The sequence below is a fragment of the Balaenoptera acutorostrata genome, chromosome 13, assembly GCF_949987535.1.
Source record: "Balaenoptera acutorostrata chromosome 13, mBalAcu1.1, whole genome shotgun sequence".
Classification (NCBI taxonomy): domain Eukaryota; kingdom Metazoa; phylum Chordata; class Mammalia; order Artiodactyla; family Balaenopteridae; genus Balaenoptera; species Balaenoptera acutorostrata.
Window position 1 is genome coordinate 57,440,292 of NC_080076.1, and position 16,367 is coordinate 57,456,658.

The 16,367-nt window shown below is 35.8% G+C and overlaps 1 protein-coding gene across 2 annotated transcripts in view; it reads left to right on the forward strand.

The window, feature by feature from the left end:
* SMCHD1 (structural maintenance of chromosomes flexible hinge domain containing 1) overlaps positions 1–12,092 on the forward strand; it is a 133,606-nt gene extending 121,514 nt beyond the window's left edge. For both annotated transcript variants that reach the window (XM_057526926.1, XM_057526927.1), the window contains 3 exons: positions 6,066–6,224; positions 6,517–6,619; positions 11,038–12,092. In XM_057526926.1, the coding sequence (XP_057382909.1) occupies positions 6,066–6,224; positions 6,517–6,619; positions 11,038–11,062 (287 nt within the window). In that variant the 3' untranslated portion in view covers positions 11,063–12,092. The remainder of the gene's footprint in view (positions 1–6,065; positions 6,225–6,516; positions 6,620–11,037) is intronic.
* The last annotated feature ends 4,275 nt before the right edge of the window (positions 12,093–16,367 follow it).

Consider the following 16,367-nt stretch of genomic DNA (forward strand, 5'->3'; position numbering starts at 1 on the left):
GAACATCTAAACAAACTGATAAGAAATAAGAGAAAACAATTTAGTCAGAGGCAGTGAATCAGCATAAAAACCCTCAACTCTTATCACTCCAGCACTACAGTTTATGGCAGTGGATCCCAAACTAAAAGGAATTACCTGTGGAACTTTAAAAATGCACAGGTATTTTTGACAGAATTTCCAGTTTACCTGGGCATCTGACTGTCAGTATAACAGTAAGGCCTTATCTGTAGATCTTTGGGATGAAAAGATTATAATTAAAGATTTCTGTGCCCTATTGGTTTGTCAAACATGTAAAGTTAACAGATAATGCAAGGACTTAAAAAATATAACAGTTACTTTTTCTTCTTGGTAAATATCTTCAAAGATACACTCCACATACAGACTAATGATTCAACAATAAGCACTCAAATATTAGACAAACGGTTTGAAAAATCCAATGAGACAATTTAAGATTACTGGATATGTATAAAGTACTTTTGATTTTAAGCGATAGCAACCAGGCTTGACCACTTTTAAGTGTAACAGGAATGTATTGGAAAGAAAGTGGAGGAAATTACACGTTCAAAGGAGATTGGAAACAGCCAAGACAAAAACAAGGATGGCTCTGGGACATTGAGCAGCCTGAGCTCCTTGCATCTTCACCTAGAAGGGCATCTCTTAACATGACTCAGAGCCCACAACCCCTAGGAGAGAGAAGTTTCCTCTGGAATCAGCCAGCCATAGTAAGGATCAGATAGAACAGAGCTTTGAGGAAACTCTTCCTTGTGTATCATGGGATTGTTTGCAGAGAAAAAGCAATTTTGAACTAGACTACCACCACAAAAATTGCCTGCTTACTAGCACAATTAAAAGCAGAGTGCCTTCTGATTTTGCTTAGACCGTGTTTTGCATTATAGCATTTGATATGAGATAATGAAATAAGAGCAAATAAATTTAGAGCATAAAACAGAAGAAAAAAACGAGTATTTATTTACATGTTGTAAAATAAGATGATTAGAAATAAGACCTTGAATAACATGTGAATACATGAAGTTCTTTCATTTAAAGACATTCAGATTTTAAAAATCTAGTACCAGGATATATTAAAAATAGCTGCCATTTATTGAGTGCTTAACATGTGCCAGGAAGTAGAGTTAAATAAAGTGAGTAAAGAGAGAAGTGTGGAAATTTAAATGACATGAGAAGCCACATGGTCAGTAAGCCATAGAACAGAACTCAAACCCAGAGCCAGCTGTACCTGAAGCCTATTCTCTCCATGACACTGCTTTATATCTTTTATAAGAAACTCCCTTCTACGCCAATACAGTGTAAAATTAAAGAATTAACAAAGATGAAATATAAACATTGAATAGACGAAATCACAAGTAACAGTATTAGTGTCAAAGTTAAATTCAAGGCAATGGCACTAAAAGGACAAAGATAGATTCATTTTGATAACAGATATATTCCATACTAGAGGTCCAAAAGTTAATTAACTTGATTCAATAAATTACATAATCAAATTTCTTAAAACTGTTGATTATACAGAGACAGAAATATTGTTACGAGAAACCATTAATCCATGACAGGTCGTTAGTCAAAAAACAAGGAATTTTCTACCTAATAAGTTGTAATACCAGTACCTTCTTAGGTAAGAAGGTAATGTGTCACAAAAAATGGCCATAAATTCAGTTGATCAAACTGCTACTCAGCTACAATGAGACTGCAAATTACAAAAAGCAAAATTTACTTAGGATAGTAACAGAACTAAAAAATAACTTATTCCTTTCCTCCCAAAGTAAGCTCAAATAGTGGATATTTAGAAACAACTATTTTGTCAAAAAAAGTTTAAATATTAAAAAGAATGAGAATATTACACATTATACATAGGAGGCATGAAGACGGCTGAGATCAAATGTAAACCTACAGGCTTAACGCTTTTATTATTAAATGAGAAAAACAAATTAATAATTCAACTCAAATTAGAGGAGGGAAAAAATACATCTCAAGAAACAAGTACAACCAAATGGACTGCAAAAAAAGAAAACCCTTGTATTGAATATATAATTCGTAAAGATGGTCTTTGGGCAAAAATAAATACAATAGGAGTAATGGCTCAAAGGATGCATTCAGATACAGAGATTTCTTAGGTTTTCATAATATTATAAATGCATTTAGCATGTCCAAATAAAGTGGACTAAATTCTAGAAAATTGCAAATGAACAAAATTGACTTAAATAAGGAAGAAAACTTATACAGACCATTGCCTGAAGAAGTGTTCAAAAAGTTAACTCCATCCTATAGGTTTTTCATAAGTGAATTTCAAATATAATTTGTTGCAGAATATAGATAAATATGGAGATCACTCAGGGCATCTTATGAAACTAATAACTTACTTATTTCCCAAAATGGCACAGGCAAAGAAAACTTATAGTACCACCATTCTTCACCTGTGTTCAGGAAGTTCTTAGCACAGTTGAATAGAAATAAGAAAGTTTAATCTTGAAAGGAACACTTTATTTTAATGTTCCCTTATCTACAATGGTTTTGCCCCAGATATGTTCATGGCTTGATTCTTTTCTTTCCAGTTCTATACTTTAATGTCACACCTTCAGGGACTTCCCTGATCAGCCTATCTAAAATAGAAACACCCACCTTGGAGAGAAGGGCTTTTTGACAGACAAGTACTGGCACATGTGAGAAAACATTTTATAGTTAATTTTTTTAAAGTTTACATAAAAATTTTAAAGCACCTTGAAGAAAATGGAAGGGCAAATGACAAACTGGGGAAAATTGTATATATGGTAGACAAAGGTGTTATAGTCTTATTATTAAAAGCAACCTTTAAAAATCAAGAAAAAAGACAAAGACTAATAGAAAAATAGGTGGATAACATGAATAAGCAATTTTCAAGAGAATAATAATAGTTACTATTTGAGGGCTTATTATGTCCCACATACATTGTTAAGCTTGTCACTTGAATTATTTCATTTACTGCTGTTCTCCTCATTTTACAGATGAGGAATTTGAGCCTCAAAAATGTTAGATATGTAAGGCAATTATACTCCAATAAAGATGTTTAAAAAAAAAAAAAGTTAGATAACTTTGCCAAGTTCAGGACAATGTATGTGTTCATTTGCACAGTGACACAAAAGAGTAGAAAGAAAAATGTTTTTTTCCTGAATTACATAATTGAGATAATTTACTTCTCCATTATCCTTTTCTATATATTTTTCCAGATCTGCCTCAGTGAACAATGTGTCACCTAAAAATTAGGTGACAAAATTTACTAGAACTTCTGCTCTGGTTTGTTGCCGAAGAGTCTACCCCTGGATACACTGAAATAATCTTTCTTAATATGTAGCATAGAGAAATAAACACACTGTAATTTGAGCTTTTGTCCCTTTACATGAACTTATTTTTAATTTAATTTAATTTAATTTTTAATTTTAAGCTACACTTTTTTAAAATAAATATTTATGTATTTATTTAGGCTGCGCCGTGTTTTAGTTGCGGCACGCAGGGTCCTTGTTGCGGCATGCAAACTCGTAGTTGCGGCATGCATGTGGGATCTAGTTCCCTGACCAGGGATTGCACCCCAGCCCCCTGTATTGGGAGTGCGGATTCTCACCCACGGGACCACCAGGGAAGTCCCTAATTTTTTATTTTAAAGTATTTTGCTGTTTTCACAGTAAAGCATCATTAGTTTTTTTCCTAGATAATTAAAATTTTCAGACAACATATAATGTTAGAGCTCTAAAATCATTTATAAACAGAATTAAATATGAATTTTTAGTTTTTCTCTTTGGCAAAATTTTATTAAATGACTTAGAAAAGACTTTTATAGAACTATGGTAAATAGAAATTACATTTCATATACAAAAAATTGGGAATTGCTAAGGCATATTAAATTAAGTTGCTTCTGTCCACCTTACGCATAAAATATGAACTTAATATTAGTGCTCCATTTCATGGGAAGTATTTAACAATCCATCTTTCAGTTTATAAATAACAAGTTGACTTAATGTTCTGTTAAAGCTTTTGAACATACTATTTCTTGAGTATTTAAAAGGTAAGAGAACCTCATAACTAACTTTTTTTTTTTTTTTTTTTTTAATTTTATAGCTACTTTATTTATTTATTTATTTTTGGCTGTGTTGGGTCTTCGGTTCGTGCGAGGGCTTTCTCTAGTTGCGGCAAGTGGGGGCCACTCTTCATCGCGGTGCGGGGACCGCTCTTCATCGCGGTGCGCGGGCCTTTCACTATTGCGGCCCCTCCCGTTGCGGGGCACAGGCTCCAGACGCGCAGGCTCAGTAGTTGTGGCTCACGGGCCCAGCTGCTCCGTGGCATGTGGGATCTTCCCAGACCAGGGCTCGAACCCGTGTCCCCTGCATTAGCAGGCAGATTCTCAACCACTGCGCCACCAGGGAAGCCCTCATAACTAACTTATTATGTTAAGAAGTAGGATTTCAACCGTTAGCGACCTGAAATTTTTATGTATTGTCTTCTGAATTAGGCAGCATCCCTGACATATGGATCTGAACATAATTTTGTAACTCATTCACATACAAAATAAATATAATTTTATGCATATAGAAAACATAACTTTAACATGAAATTAGAAATACTATCAAACCAGAAAACAGACATTTTTAGTTACCTTTGAGTTCCCAATAAATCATAAAGAATTAAGAAACATAAGGACCTTGTCATCACTCAGTTACACATATGGAATTCATATTTAAATATATGAATATTCTCATAAGTGTTCACAGGTGTGTGTTTGTTCTCTCATTCCCAGAATGCTTGATAGTTTTTTAAAAATACTGTTATTGACCCTTAAGTATAGAATATCTCATATCTTGTGTACCCTGACTCAAATAATTTCTTCCACAGTTTTATATGTAAACCCACTGTATATATTTATTAAACATTTGGGTATTTGTATGCCCATTCCCATGAATATTGATCATCTTTGTGTGACTAGAGTCTCAAAGGGTCAGATAGTAAATATTTTAGGCTCTGTGAGCCAGGAGGCAAAATTGAGGGTGTTATGAACATATTTATATAACCATTTAGAATGTAATCATTTAAAACTGTATAAACCATTCTTGGCCCATGGACTACATAGTTTGCTGACCCCTGGACTAAAGTATAGTCAATGTATTTAATTTTTGGTGTCTAATAAATCATACAAACAGGCAATAAATAGTCTCAAACTTGACCACTGTAATATATTTTTAAACAAAGTAATGGAAGTTAAGCTTTCTGAAAATTAAGTATCCAAGAGTGTTTTTGAAAGCTGTGTTCAAGGTAATGATCATGTCTGTTGGAAGCAGTGATTTCTTTTTTTTTCTTTCACATCTTTATTGGAATATAAATGCTTTACAGTGTTGTTACAATGTTAGTTTCTGCTGTACAACAAAGTGAATCAGCTATATGTATACATATATCCCCATATCCCCTCCCTCTTGAGCCTCCCTCCCACCCTCCCTATCCCATCCCTCTAGATAGTCACAGAACATCAAGTTTACCTCCTTGTGCTATGTAGCAGCTTCCTACTAGCCATCCATTTTACATTTGGTAGTGTATATATGTCAGCTACTCTCTCACTTCATCCAGGCTTCCCCTTCCCCCCACCGTGCCCTCAAGTACGTTCTCTACGTCTGCATGATTATTCCTGCCCTGCCACTAGGTTCATCAGTACTGGGAAGCAGGGATTTTCTAATAATGCTATATTTAGTGCATTCTTCCCCTTCTCACAAATTTGTGTGGAGTTAGATTGAATACTGAGTATCAAACAGGATGTAAACACTGACTGAGAGAGTGATTTAATTCAGAGTGCTTTTATATAGAAAACTCTTTCCTGACACAGAAATTTATTAAAGTCAAGCGGCTGAAGAAAATTAATATTTAACAGTACCAGTCTTGTGCTGGGGTCTTAACTGTGCTTTTTTATTTTGTTTACATCGAACGTTAAAAGTAGTTCCCACATGTTACTATAACAACACTCAGTGTTGCTGATTCTTCTTTCCTAAAACACTGCTTTGATATGATTTAATCGAATGTCTTTGGTTTCTTTGCAGATCTTCTTCAGCAGTACCGCACTGCTGTGTGCAGGTTGGGCAGTGTGAACAAGGACCTTAACGGGCAGTTGGAATACCTTCACACTCCGGATATGAAGAAGAAAAAACAGGAACTTGATGAACAAGAAAAGAATCTCAAACTGATAGAGCAAAAACTAGGTATTGTACTTTCTGTTAACATCTTTCTCTGCATGAAGATAGTGTTCATGATTAGAGACAGTTCAGCTACAAGAAGAAAGAATGTGAATGATCCAGAACTTAAATTACAGACACTCTTGACCTCCAAGTGAACTGACAAATGTTTGTAAGCTGTTCGGTCAACAAGAGTAGTAAGAAGCATTCTCAGTATTATTTATTAATTACTCTTCTATAAATTAAGACATTCACTTTTATTGCTTATAATAATTCCAGTCTTTTAAAGGTTAATTTTCTACATTTTCTGTCTTTACAGGTATGACTCCCACACGTAAGTGTAATGACTCACTGCGTCATCCAATGACAGACTGTCCAATTCCTCCTAAGAGAATGAGAAGAGAAGCTACAAGACAAAATAGGTGAGTCTACTATGACCCGAAAGTTACGATTGCTTAGTTTGTCAAGGTTTTGGCTCTTTATACTTTAAATATAGCATGAGGGTATTTTACCCACCTTGAACCAGAATTATTTTGTTTCTTTATAACTGAACTGAGTGATGATGGATAATGAAGATAAGATGTAATCATTTTCTCCTAGGATGCTCCAGTTTTCTAAATGATTTTTGCAAATTATTTGGAAACTTTCTAATACACTGCATTCTGCTTCATAGGATCAGCAACCTAAGTATAGAATATAGAATATGCAGAATCATTTGTACATTACTCATATGAAAGTTTCTTATGATATGTATTTTGGAAAATCAGGTACCATTTATATAGCTCACCAAGAAGCCAGCAAAGCCATCTGCATCCTAACTCAGTGAAGAAAATTGTCTGTTTCAGAATAGATGCTAGTAAGGCCATCCCACAGAAACATACCATAGTACTGGGATTTATTATACATTATTTCAAAAGGTTCAAATATAGACTCTGCCTGAATAAGTTTCTCGTATTGACCTTTGAGGAGTTCCTTTGAGACCGTGGTATTTAGAATTGGTATTCTATGCCCTATCCATCTACATATTCTACATTTATTCAGTAACTATTTGATTATTTTGTGCTATATGTTGCTGGGTGAATAAAAGTGACATGGTTCTTGCCCCCATGGGAGGTCTGCAGTCCTGTGCAGAAGGACAATTCAAAAAAGTAAACCTTTTTCTATATGTAAAAATATAGAATAATGTTAAGTTTTACAAAAGAACAAAGGATAGGACTTCCCTGGTGGCACAGTGGTTAAGAATCCGCCTGCCAGTGCAGGGGACACGGGTTTGAGCCCTGGTCCGGGAAGATCCCACATGCAGCGGAGCAACTAGGCCCGTGCGCCACAACTACTGAGCCCGCGTGCCACAACTACTGAAGCCTGCATGCCTAGAGCCCGTGCTCCGCAACAAGAGAAGCAGCCTCAATGAGAAGCCCGCACACCGCAACGAAGAGTAGCCCCCACTCATCGCAATTAGAGAAAGCCCACGCACAGCAACAAAGACTCCAACACAGCCAAAAATAAATAAATTTTAAAAAAAAAAGAACAAAGGATGAAGTGATGTAGAATAATGGGAAGACGATGTTGGTTGTCGGGAAAGATGCATTTTAACAGAGAACTGAAGGATGAGAAGCCAGCCATGTAGGGATTGGTTTCAGTCAGAGGGAGAATAGGTATGAAAGCTCTGAGAAAATAACAAGCCTGGCATATTTGAGGAACTGAAAAGATGCTTGTGAGTCTAAAATATAGTGGGTAAGAGGGAGAAAGTCCCAAGAGGTGGTTGGAGAGGTAGACAGAAGCCATAGTATGCCCCTCCCCAAAATAATATCTTGCAAAAAAATTGTGAGATAGTGACACCAACTCATTGATATATTCATATAGAAAAGACATGTTCATTCTTTCTTATATGAACTTTCAGAGTAACCAAATAATTGGAGAAAGTTTTATATAGAAGTTCTTCTTTATAAAGTTCTTTATATAAGAATAAAGTATAAGAAGCATGATAAAATTAAAACACATTTTGGCCACTCCTAATAAAATAATAGATTTAGGGAATAATAATCAATGGATATCCAAATGATTAGGTAAAAAGTTGAGGGGGAAACTTAATAATAATGGCCCCCCTGCTGTAGGAGGGGCCCCAATAAAGCCTTGCCTGAAAAAAAATAATAGTAATGATAATAATGGAAAGATCAGACGGACATTCCTGAACCCACTGATTAAAAAGCAGGATATTTGCTATTATGTGATTCAGTAGAGAAATAACCTGAATCTAATGAAGCTTCCAGTCAGCCTTTCTCAGCTGGGGTTCTGTGCAGGAAATAAGCACTGCAGAAAACTGGGTGACTTTTCCCCAGGATAGTTCATCTAACATTCTAGATGCTCAGGAAGGAGGTTAATTCATTGCATACAATAGATACCTTAAGGTATTAAAGCTTAAATCTCTCATGAATTTGAGAAGGGCCTTCAATTTAACTCCAAGTGTACAGGAAATAAGGGAAATTTAGGAACAAGTTAAATGATGCCACCAGGAAGCAATTAGCCAAATCTAGACTGTCAAGAATGTAACATTGTACAGGACAAATGACTGGTTTTGTTAATAAATTAATGACATAAAAGAAACATAGGGAGAAGGATGAACTGTTTGTTATAGAATAAAAGTAACTGAAAGGTATAACAATCAAATGCAAATTGTAGACCTTGTTTGGATATGGATTTTGAATCTTTAAAATGCAATTTTGAAAAAATTGGAGAAATTTTTAAATCACCTGGATATTAGATATATTAAGAAATTGTGAATTTTTTGTATAACAGCATCACAGAGTTTATAGTAAGATAAATATACAGTTAGAAATGTATACTGAGGTATTTACCAGTTGAATAACATGATGTCTGGGATATACTCTAAAACAATACAGGATGAAAAAAAAAGTGACAGCATATCAAAATAAGAGTGGGCAAAATGTTATTATATTATTTCTTCTGCTTTTCTGTAGGTTTGCCATAATTTTTATGGAAGATGGGAAACATTTTTCCAGTTTTTTAAAAGACCAAGTGAGGAAATTCCCGTCAAGCAGTATTAAAGTACATATTCTTGAGGCTGCCCTGCAGCCTCAGCACTGAATTAGCCTAGGACCTTACAGTTCTACAGAACTACAAATGATGTCATTAATTTGGATCTTGTTAATTAAGATTTTGTAGCAATTCAGAGGTGGTATGGGCTAAAGTTTCTTTTTTAGTTTTAGTTTATATTTAAATTTAAAAATTCAAAGGACTAAGGGTGGGGGAAGCCAGGCGAGGAGGGGGAAAAACATTCAAAGGACTAAAGTAAAGGAAAGTTCCCAGAAAAATAGGGAAAATATGTGAAGAGAAAGGAGAGGAGATGTAGAGAACCAACTGAGACTATCAGGAATCCTAGAAAGAAGAAAATGGAGAAGAAAAATCATGTGGAAGAGAATTCCCAGGGATGAAAGGGTCCATTGAACGCCCAGCACAATGACCGACAAAAGATATACCAAGATAATTCATAGCAAAACTGTAGAATATCAAGAAAAGGAGGAGGAGTGTAAATGTTTTCATAGAGAGAGAGAGAGACCATATTGTCAGTACAGCTTTTGGCACACAGAAAACAAACGTCTAGCTTTGTGGTGGCAGGTGAGAAGATTTAGGTTGCAAATTTGGTGTATTCTAGCCTATGGCTTCCCTTTTGCATCCTGCTTACCTTTGGGAAATTTAAAATCCTTTAAATTTCAGTTTAAAATTTAAGTCACTGTTTAATTAGTAATTTCCTCATCCCCAGCCTCTGCCCCAGTCTCTGCCTGTTCTCCATAAATCACACCATATCAAAAATGTTAGAGCACTTGAAATTAAAGTATCTTTAACAGTATTGAAACAGTGATATATTTCATCCATACAATTGGAAACAAATTCAGTAGTAGGAAATAGTAACATAATGTGTGTGTGTTTATATGTTATTTATATTAGTATGTGGCTATTACCTATTTATATATTTATTGTTAGCTTTTATAGGGATTATATACCATATTTCATCAACTGTAGGATGTCAGTAATTATTAGAAACACGATTTTTCATGAAACATTAAAAGAAAACACTGCAAATTAACTCATGACATTATAAGGTAGATTTCAGAGATGTTAAATGTGGAAAAATGTGGATTTTAGAATCAACAAAATATACTTAGCAATATATACTATGCAATAGACTCATTTTCTTCAGTAGAGGCTTCAGTTTTCTAATTGATTTTCTACTAATAAAGATTACAAAATAGCTCTTTATCAAAATTGCGTGTCTTCTATTTGGAGATGGCAGTTCAGGGAACTATTATTAAAAAATAAAGTATATCTGAATAAGAAAATATCTGCATAAATATATACTAAAATGTTCATTCTGTTCATCTCTACGTGAATGGAATTGTGGATATTTTTAAGTGTTTTTCCTTTTGCTTGTCTTTCTTTTGTGACTTTTCTCTAATGAGCATTGTAATTCTTGTTAATTTTTTAAATGATCATTTCATTTTAGGAAAGGGGAAAATAGGCAAAAATCTGCAGAATTTGGGTCTGGGATACACCATTCCAGAGAACTGTGCTACAAATTACTTATCCCTTCCTCTGTATATGTTAACTACTGTTTTTATGTTAAGCTTTTGTTTGTTTGTTGCATACATGTGAAAGAAGTGGTTATATACAAGGATTTAATTGTCTGTTATACCAAGAATTATTATAATTAGTAGAACATAGTTCCACTGGATATTTAACCATCCAGGTCTGATGAGGGAGTTACAGGAAAGGAAAACTTTGGTACTTAAAATTTACTGTGTTTTTTTTCCATTTTGATCAGGATTATAACCAAAACAGATGTGTGAGAGGTGACAGAAGAGGGGGCCATTGGTCTCCCTAAGAATGCCCTGCCTCCTGCAGCTCTGTTTCAGAAGACCAAGAGGGTGACTTACAGACGAATACTTCTGGGGATGATAACAAGTATCTAGACATGTATTTCCGTGTCTAGCCAGATGGCGCTGGAAGCAACCATTCAGTTTTGTGAATCTCACCGAACAATATGGGTTTACTGGAATTCTTCCAGTCATCATACCCTTTGGTTGTCATTATCTTGCAGATGTGTCAGAGATATGCAACTATGGTAGTGACTGCAAAACTGACACATAGCATTTATTAATCCTGAAGAAAAGTGTATGTACTATTTTTCAGTATGTTTATCATGAATATGCTAGAACTATTTCTTGAAAGCAAACCTTTTTATTACTTTTGTGTGAATTTATTTAACATACCTGTTATGTCTGTTGTGTTTAAGGAAAGTTCTAGAGGTTAGGTATTTAATTGTAAATATGCAGGGAAACTTTTAAGAATTCAGAATAAACGTAGACAAGCACAGGTATCTGGGAATTCAGATGTTAAGATATATGGAAAAACATTAAAGTGATGGGTGGACTTGTGACAGCAGTAGCATTTTAAATTTCTAAAGACTTATCCTGTATATATATGTGTATATATATATAATATGCAGCAGCAGCAATTTTATAAGTATTGTTTGACTTTATTAATACTAGATTATATAGTCTCAGCCTTAATTCTATGTTTACGTTATTTTGTAATTTTTTAGTACTATTTTTAAGGGGTTAAAGAAGTTGTACACTCCCTCATTAAGGGAATAAGGGTCTACTAGAAAGTTGCTGCAAAAACATTTGAATTGTGTATTAATTCATGCTAATGTATGTCAATATATGTCTTTGTGTCAGTCCAAGACTATTGGATTGTGAAGTTATTTTATAAGGAAATACTTTTGGTACAGTTTTGTGGCCCAGGAAATGTGTGTTTTTTAATCCTTTCTGACTATACAGTGAGGTTAATAAAGAAGATTGTTTCTTCCCTGTTGAATAGGTGTGTTTTCCTTTTTTAAAATTTAAAACTCCATAAAAGTTACCTTGGTAAAATATTATGATATTTAACCTCTCTTTATAATTGGAAGTCATTTAACTGTTTTGTTGAAGAAAGATACAAAATGGCGGTAATAAGAATTAACTAAAAGAAAGATTGGATTCCTTGTAAGTAAAACTACTACTTATTAAGTGTTAAATATTAGTGCCAGAAAGGTAAGTTTCACCTTCTGAGTTTTTTAACTTTTTGAGGTTATGACTTGGTTACTTACAGTCATTATGAAATGGGTAGGATTAATATTTTTAGTATGTAACTTTCACATAATACTTTTTAGTAAAAAAAAGTTTTAATTTCTATCATTTTTCTACTGTCATAATGTCTTTTCAGTTATATCTGCTAAACATTTTCATGGTATCATCTCTTCATGGTTATGTAATTATATTTATAAATTTACTTTTATACATGTTAATTTCATATTATTTCTCATTTTTTTTTGAACACATAGTACCTCTTTTGACTTCAAAAAGAGGTTGCTTCTTTTTAGCAGGTATATGTTTAGGGATAGGTTAGCAGCATTAAAATTCATGGTAGGACACTTGGCCTTAAAATATTAATTATCTTAAATATAAGGTAAAGTTTCTCCACCTTATGCAAGCAGTTATTTCATTTATGAATTCATCAATAACTTGAGTATCTGAAAATACTATTTAAGTATTTTGGAGAGAGATCAAATCAGTGTTAAAGAATCACTATCCCAAGTGACAAGCAATAAAGAGACATTAGTTATATTTTTTTAATGTTAGGAAGCCTAATTTCAAAGTAAAATAATGTCTGATAATATAAATTCCTAGTATTCTGACTCTTTAGACCACACTCCAATAAAACAAATAACATGGACTAGAAAATATTTATATCTTTGTGTAGTACCATATTTAAATCTTACTAATAGAATTTGCTTACATCTTTTTCACTTGTGTTTCTCCTCAGTTATTCTTAACCTCTTGTTAAATTCTTGGTGGAAATGGAACATAGCATTTCATTTTTCTGTTTTCATTTTAGTGGGAATAAAAAATTATGTACCTTGACCTATTTATTTGATATTCCACTGGTGAAGATTTGAATTTTTTATTAGGTATAATTAAACATAATTGTAATTCACTTTTATACTTTATACAAGACCATTCGTTATGTTGGGCTAGAAATTATAGGGTGATATTTAAAAGAGGAATCTTCTACTTTGTATTTCTTCTGATTTCTCTAGTTCTGTGATATATTGATAAATGACTACCAAATTTAGTGAAAAAATTTACTTACATGTTTTTGTAGACTAGAATTATGTCTTGATAAGCATATTGCATATTTCTCTTCTTCAGTAGTTTTGCAGAGTGAATCTCTTGTACGAAGAATTGCTGGGAGTTCCCTGGTGGCCTAGTGGTTAGGATTCTGGGCTTTCACAGCTGTGGCCTGGGTTCAATCCCTGGTCGGGGAACTGAGATTCTGCAAGCTGTGGGGTGCGGCCAAAAAAAAAAGAAACAGAAAAAGAAACTGCTGACAGTTCAACAGTGATCTCTGTATCAAATATTAATGAAAAGTCAAAAGAATCATTTAAAAAAACCAATCATATGTGTTTAAAAGTAATAATGTAGGGCTTCCCTGGTGGCACAGTGGTTAAGAATCCGCCTGCCAATGCAGGGGACGAGGGTTCAAGCCCCGGTCCGGGAAGTTCCCACATGCCGCGGAGCAACGAAGGCCGTGCACCACAACTACTGAGCCTGCGCGCCACAACTACAGAAGCCCGCGTGCCTAGAGCCCGTGCTCTGCAACAAGAGAAGCCACCGCAATGAGAAGCCCACACACCGCAACGAAGAGTAGCCCCAGCTTGCCGCAACTAGAGAAAGCCTGCACGCAGCAAGGAAGACCCAATGCAGCCAAAAATAAATTTTAAAAAGTAATAATATATTGAGCTTTGGCTACATTTGTGTTAAATGTTCATGTGCTGATTGCCTGATGTTTTTATAATAGAATATAGATTATCCTATTGGTTAGAATGGAGTGCCAATTTCATAAGACATTTATAAATATGATTTTCGGGATGTTTCAAAATGTAAAATTAAAAAGTAGTTGGTCTTAGTTGTTTGAAATACAGAATGGTTTTTATTGGAACATTCATAAATTCATTAATTTAGCAAATACATATATGTGCTTTTTGCAAACCAGTGTATCTGACCTGTGGAAGGAGATAATAGCTTCTATATGCTGAGTAAAACATTTACATATATTCTTTTCATACATGTTTGATCCCCGAGCTAAGGAAGCATTGTGTAAGCTCTGCCTATGCTAATCTAGGCTTTAACACTTACCCGCTTTATGACTAGGACAAATTATTTAACCTGTCTGTATCTCAGTTTTTCTCATCTTTAAAATGAGGATAATTGTACCTATTTTGTAAGGTTGATTAATAATCAAATGAAACGGTTAGTTGAATGATTAGTATAGGGTCTGGCATTTGGTGAGTTTCCAATGGATATCACTTTCTTCCCTTTGTTAGGCAATTACATGGACAGATGATATGATCACTAAATCTGACTAGAGGTAAGTGTGAATTGCAGAGAGATGACGGAGCATGTGACACAAACTGGGCCTTGATGGGTATGTAGGATTTATGTATGCTGCAGTTTGGGGAAGGAGGGAGGAGCTGAAAGGACACTACAAGGGAAGACAATGAGACAAAAGACAGCATGTTTTTGGAAGGAGCTCAGTCTGACTCCAGTGCAATGGGAAATAAAATTAGATCTAATTTGAGAGCAGACCTCTAAAGCTTTGGGCTTTTAAGGAAATAATCAGTACAAGTAACTACAAGTTTTCCAGCAGTCCTAATCAAACCTATGCTTTAAGAATTAAGTGGGAGCCAGGGGGGAGGGGGTTCCCTGGTGGCCCGGTGGTTGAGAATCCGCCTGCCAATGCAGGGGACACGGGTTCGAGCCCTGGTCCGGGAAGATCCCACATGCCACGGAGCAACTGAGCCCGTGCGCCACAACTACTGAGTCTGTGCTCTAAACCCTGCAAGTCACAAGTACTGCACCCTCGAGCCTGGAGTCCATTCTCTGCAACAAGAGAAGCCACCGCAATGAGAGGCCCGCGCACCGCAATGAAGCGTAGCCCCCGCTCACCACAACTAGAGAAAGCCTGCGTGCAGCAACGAAGACCCAACGCAGCCAAAAATAAATTTTAAAAAAGTGGAATTCCCTGGCGGTCAGTGGTTAGGACTTGGTGCTTCCACTGCAGAGGGCACGGGGGTTCAATCCCTGCAGGGAACTAAGATCCTGCATGCTGCACGGTGTGGTCAAAAAAGAAAATTAATTCCATGATGATGTTTGTTTAAAAAAAAAAATGTGGAGGGAGATCAACTTTTGCTAAGACAGCCTGAGGAGCTCTGCTGACCCTGCTCCCCAGCAGCTGGTGAGAAGTATTAAAAGCATTTAATACTCTTGGAATGGTCCTAAGGACAAACAGTAAAAACCATTTAAAACCTCTTGGAATGGTCCTAAGGACAAACAGTAAATGAAGAAACATCTATTCAAGAAAATCTATGAAAAGTCTGTAAGAAAGTTTAGGATCTGTGGCATTTTAAACCAAACCTCGTTGTCCCCCTCCCACCTCCCAGCTCAGCAAGGTGGAGACCCCAGTCCAGACTGCTGCAGCCAAGGACCCTGTGCTCCCTTGCCTCTCCATCTCCCAGCCAGAGGACTTGCTTTCCAGGAGGAGCAAGACTTCAGTGGTTTCTTACCGTACCCACAACTGCATTTTGCTGAAAGCTAAGTCCCAGGTCAGTGTGGTCAAGAGGTGTGGGCTGTCTCCTTCCTCCCCGGCCCCACTTGTGGGATGGAGGCTCCACCTTGGACCTGGCGTGCTGAGAATAGTGGAGCCTTGCTAGCCCTTCCTCTAGCTCATGAGGTGGTGGTTCCACCCCAGGAGAAGCAAGCCAAGAGGATCTTGGGCTACTGCCACCTCTACCACGTTTAGCTCCTAGGGCACAGGTGTTACTCAGAAATTTGCCATCGTTCCCAGCTCCAGAGCCCTGGCTCTGAGATTTTGTTTGGGAGGGAGGAGGGGAGATAAACATGTCAAACAAATAGCTCCTAATCACTTCGCAAAGGAAATGGCTTTGTTCACAACATGGAGAAATCTAAACCTAAGAGCATTCTCAAAAACAGTGGAGGTTGTATAGGGAATTGGGAAGAGGTCCATGGAACTAATGAAGATACAGTCTATAGG